The sequence below is a fragment of the Piliocolobus tephrosceles genome, unplaced genomic scaffold (genome assembly GCF_002776525.5).
Source record: "Piliocolobus tephrosceles isolate RC106 unplaced genomic scaffold, ASM277652v3 unscaffolded_6235, whole genome shotgun sequence".
Taxonomy (NCBI): Eukaryota; Metazoa; Chordata; class Mammalia; order Primates; family Cercopithecidae; genus Piliocolobus; species Piliocolobus tephrosceles.
The window spans coordinates 419-5,699 of NW_022333425.1; the positions used below are offsets into that span (position 1 = coordinate 419).

The following is a 5,281-nucleotide window of genomic DNA, read 5'->3' on the forward strand; positions in this document are numbered from 1 at the left end:
CAAATATGTATTCAATGAGTTGTAGTGTGAATGATGTTTCATGATTTACATATCTGGAATATTCTGGAATCAGCCTCATTTCTTCTAATTTGATTCTTCTTAATAAAGGCAAATCAGGAAATAAATGTGTGGTTTAATTTGTCTATTTTTGTAAGCTTTTGCATACAAACAAAATCAGAAATTAGAAAAAAAATCCTTTGTCCTCTTACTGGGCTCAGAAAATTTGTTCAGCATTAGAGATTAGGGTGTTCGAAGGGTTCTAGAACCCCGAATGACACTTTACACATAGTGAGAAACACAATTCAGTCATCCGCCTCATTCGCTTCCATGCTTTTTTGCTTTGAAAACTTTATACAGAGCAATTGTGCCAAAGTGGATTGCAAAATATACCAGTAAATCAACCTGATATTTAAGTTTTAGATATTGGGTAAAAGCATCTGATGAGAAAGACTCTGAGAGGGAGATGGACCCAAAAGTTGTGTGTGTGTGTGTGTGTGTGTGTGAGAGAGAGAGAGAGCGAGAGAGAGAAAAAGTGGAGAGAGAGAGAGAAAGAGAGAGAGAGAAAGAGAGAGAGAGGAGGGTCAAGGCAGGTCCCTGGGCCACATAGACCCAACTGCACAACAGCACTGCCCTGGGAGGGTGCAGCTGGGGGCTGTGCCACTATGCACAATGCTTCTCATGGACAAGGTCAAATCCACTTCCCCTTTGGAGATGGAGTTAGAGTAGAAATTCAAATAAGAGTGAGGGACATTTTACATGAAATCTAACATTCTCTGAACTTGAGTGGCTCTCACTGTGACATGCAGAGATGGGAAAGGCCCAATAGTGTGACCCTTGACCCACCCTTCCCTAGCTCCTGTCACCCTGACTTCCCCTCTGACAGCTGTTCAGCCAGGCCCATGCTGAGTACCTTCCTGCTTGTCGATGACACCCACTGCACTGGCATCCCGGATGAACAGATGCCCGTTGTTAAAGACGCCGAACATGCCTGCATCAATGTGGGTGAAGTAGAAGAAATAGTTCAAATCGTTGCTCCTCAGAGACTCCAGGACACCCAGGAGCTGGAAGGCAAGGTCGGCTGCCTGATCTGGGGGTGCACCATAGAATTCCTGCAGCAGTCTGGTGCTGGTGCTGACGAGGAATCTGCCACAGGAGCCCAGGTACTTGGGCAGCGGCCATCCCTCAGCCCCAGGGAAGATCTGCCAAGCCAGAAGGAGGAGGATTAGAGAGAAAAATCTGGTGACAGCTCTCTATCTATTTATTATCTATCCATCTATCTCTATCTATCTATCTATCTATCTATCTATCTATCTATCTATCATCTATCTGTCTATCATCTATCATACCTCTATCTACCTATCTCTATCATCTATCTATCTATCTATCTATCTATCTATCTATCTATCTATCATCTATCTATCATCTCTCTATCTCTGTCCCTCACTGCAAGTACAGAAAGATCAGCATCTCAAAACACTTCAGCGAAGAGTCTCTCAACCTTTTTTATACCTCTTGGAACATGGCAATGCCCCGGCCCTCCCCTTCCCCATGTTTTAATTCTATTACAGATGGGAAGATTCAGAAAAGGAGGCTGCTGTCATTTCTTTGTAGTAGACTGCATTTCGTTTTTTTTTTTTTTGAGACGGAGTCTCGCTCTGTCGCCCAGGCTGGAGTGCAGTGGCCGGATCTCAGCTCACTGCCAGCTCCGCCTCCCGGGTTTACGCCATTCTCCTGCCTCAGCCTCCCGAGTAGCTGGGACTACAGGCTCCCACCACCTTGCCCAGCTAGTTTTTTGTATTTTTTAGTAGAGACGGGGTTTCACCATGTTAGCCAGGATAGTCTCGATCTCCTGACCTCGTGATCCGCTCGCCTCGGCCCCCCAAAGTGCTGGGATTACAGGCTTGAGCCACCGCGCCCAGCCGTAGACTGCATTTCAACAGAGTTCCTCCAAACGGTATGAGAATGTTAATGGACTTGCCACAATTTTAGATAGTATCGGGGATTCAGGGAAATATGTTTAAGAGTTGTATAGTTGAAAAAAATAGGATTATTTGAGATGTCACAGATATCACTGCTTAGGAAGAGGCTATGGGAAAAATAATAGAGGATCAACTTAAGTCTGATTTAAAGCAAAACTGTTTTTTTTAAAGCGACAAGGTTTTGCTCTGCCGCCCAAGCTGGAGTGCAGTGGCACGATCATAGTTCGCTGCAGCCTCAAACTCCTGGGCTCAAGCAATTCTCTCACTTCGGTCTCCTGAGTAGCTAGGACTTCAGGCACCCGCCTCCATGCCTGGCTACTAAAGAAAAATATTTTTAAAAATAACAGCGACTGGGTACAGTGGCTCACGCCTATAATCCCAGCACTTTGGGAGGCCGAAGTGGGTGGATCACTTGAGGACAGGAGTTTGAAGCTAGCTTGGCCAACATGGTGTAACCTTGTCTCTACTAAAAATACAAAAATCAGCCAGGAGTGGTGGCGCATGCCGGTAATCCCAGCTACTCTGGAGGTTGAGGCAGGAAAATCACTTGAACCCAGGAGGCAGAGGCTGCAGTGAGCCTAGATCACGCCACTGCATTCCAGCCTGGGTGACAGAGTGAGACTATGTCTCCAAATAAATAAATAAATAAATAAATAAATAAATAAATAAAAATAAACAGTACAGGTACCTCGTTCTGGGACAGGGCAAAAATCATAAGGGTGGTCTGTGGGTGACTGAAGTTTTGGGAACTGTACTGGCCTTAAGCCTCTCTCCTGCCAGCCATGCATGAATCTGTCTGGCTGGGGTAGCTACATCCATCCTACAAATGTTCCCCAACTAACTGGAACCTTTCAGACAGCCTAAAACTGGCCTAGGGAAGCATGAAGCCCTGACCTGTCTCCTCTGCCTCCTTGAAAGAGGTCCAAACCTGTGGATTTGTGAGATGAAAAGTGGGGAGGAATCCTGGCTAACCTTTTCTTGACTATTGAAGCAGCTATATCTAGAATGGCTACATCAGCACTTTATTGCTTGTTTTCCTTCTTTGAAAAATAAAGGCATCCCCTTTTCTGATGGTTTTCTGCAGTCCTCTGCCCATTTTAACCCACATAACTGCACTGTGAAGAACCCATTTGAGTTTCCCCTGCCTAGAGGGGACCTGTTTTTTTTTTTTTTTTTTTTTTGACAGAGTCTCTTGCCCAGGCTGGAGTGCAGTGGTGTGATCTTGGCTCACTGCAACCTCCACCTCCTGGGTTCAAGTGATTCTCCTGCCTCAGCCTCTTGAGTAGCTGGGATTACAGGTGCACCCCACTGTGCCTGGCTAATTTTTTTTTGTAATTTTTAGTAGAGACTGGGTTTCATCTTGTTGGCCAGGCTGGTCTGGAACTCCTGACCTCAGGTGACCTACCCGCCTCGGCCTCCCAAAGTGTTGGGATTACAGGTGTGAGCCGCAGCACCTGGCCTGGAGGGGACCTTTCTTACTATGTACCGCAGAGGGAAGTCCTGGGCCTACTGTTGTCTACAGGTGCGGCCACATAGCCATTCCTGGGTTCCATGCCTTGCCCTTCCTGGGCAGAGCCCAGGGCTGAGTCCCAGCCCCATGCTCTTATCCCACGCCTCTCAGGAGCTAGGCCTAGAAGTAGCCAAGGTCTGGGAGAAAAGATCTGTGAGAGTGCAGGACAACTGGCCATTCCTTTTCCTTCTCTAGTATCTCAAAGGCCAATGTCGCCAGGCAGGTTTTAGCGGGAAGAGTGTGGCCTCTGAGGGCAGGCAGATGGCTCTGCATTTGGGTTCTATTGCTGATGTTGGCTAAAAGTGACTTGGGCCAAGTCACTTCACATCTCAGGACTCCACTGAATCTCATCTGGAAAAGGGGACAATAATATTATTCTCGGGGGGTGACTGTGAGCATTAAATGAGATGATGTCAAACCTTCAGCACAGTGCAGGTGACTGAGTAAATGAGAGCTGCTATTATGTGTTCAGTCATCATCCCTTTGGCCAGTGTTTATTAACTGTCTTTGCTGTGGCTTCTTCTTCCTCTACCTGCACCTTTTCCCGCTCCTCTTCCTTCTCTTTCCTCCTTCCTTCCCCTTGAGGTCAGGGGTCAGTCAGAGTGATTGGGCTCCACATATTTTATGGGTGTTTGTTTCCATGTTAAGTGTCTGTCTCTACCACTGGACTGGAAGCTGCATGAAGGCAGGAGACACCATACTTGTCTTGTTGACCAGTGTATCTCCAGGCCCTTAATGCATCTTCATTGATTTGACCATTCCCCTGTGTATGGACATTTAGGAGTTACTTCCTCTTTTCCCCCCCTCCTTTCCAAGCATAGCTGCAAGGTACATCTCTGGGTGGGTCGTTCCTTGGCTATTTCTCCACTTCCTGAGCTTGATCCCATCTGACTGATCTTTGAGGCACAGGTCAAAGTTGGCCTCCTTCACAAAGCCCTTCAGGGCTGCTCAGGCAGTGAAGGTGGCTACTGTTCCCTCCTATCCCCATCCCTCTCTCAGCTCTGGGCTCCCACACCTGTTTCCTCTATAGCAGCCACAGCACTTTCACACTGCAGAAGCCAACACATGCCAGAAAGGTCCTAACACGGGCTAGTGGCCCCAAGACATGCAGTAAAAGGAGGGAGAGAGCTCAATCCAGGGCGGTTTCTGCGAGTCCAAGATTGACCCCCAACCTAGGGGGCTTGCCAGGTCCTTGCGTACCTGTAGGAGGATGGGGTGTGAGTTGACAGCCAGCGTGTAGAGCAGGCGCAGCTTGTCGCGGTCGGTGAAATGGTCCATGAAGATGCTGCCAGCGTCGGCCACCTCTGCATAGCGCCTGACCACACGATCCAGGAGTCGCTGCGAAGGGCAGCGCAGGAGCGGACTGGCCAGGCCCTACGTGCAAGTGGGAGAGAGGTGGGGGAAGACAGGGGGATGCTAAGCTCTTGTGGGGGATTAGCAGGAGGGGGAATGGGCAGACCCTGTGTTGGGGGTGAGGGAGACCTTGAGATTGGGGGGCCAGGTGAGGCGTGGGGGAAAGACCTACAGGAGTAGGGGTTGTGGGGTGGGAGGTGTTGGGTAGCTCCGCCCAGGGGAAAGAGGGGGCAGATCCCTGTGGCTGGGGAGAGTGGCCAGAGCACTTTTGCGGGGGTGGGATGGGAGGCCTCCTCCCCCACCACAGGCTACACTGGGGTGGGGCACAGAGACCCAGGGAACAGAGAAGAGAATGAGCTCTCTTGGGCAGCACGGCAGGAGGGCACTCGGCAGGCCAAGGACAGGGCGGGGGAGAGGAAGAATGGGGAGCAGGTGGACC

General features: G+C 49.2%; 1 protein-coding gene across 1 annotated transcript; it reads right to left on the reverse strand.

The window, feature by feature from the left end:
- Positions 1-887: 887 nt before the first annotated feature.
- Positions 888-4,870, reverse strand: LOC111532900 (divergent protein kinase domain 2B-like). Its single transcript, XM_023199863.2, has 2 exons — positions 4,690-4,870; positions 888-1,199 (listed from the first exon to the last, which is right to left on the reverse strand). The coding sequence occupies exons 1-2, from the start codon at positions 4,765-4,767 to the stop codon at positions 888-890; spliced, it is 390 nt and encodes a 129-aa protein (XP_023055631.1). The 5' UTR covers positions 4,768-4,870.
- Between the last annotated feature and the right edge of the window lie 411 nt (positions 4,871-5,281).

What these genes read in the sequence shown, in the direction of transcription:
- LOC111532900 (XM_023199863.2), bottom strand. Translation starts at nt 4,767, where the DNA reads ATGGACCATTTCACCGACCGCGACAAGCTGCGCCTGCTCTACACGCTG. An exon ending in CACACCCCATCCTCCTACAG is followed by an intron (nt 1,200 to 4,689) that starts GTACGCAAGGAC and finishes CTGGCTTGGCAG; the next exon opens with ATCTTCCCTGGGGCTGAGGG.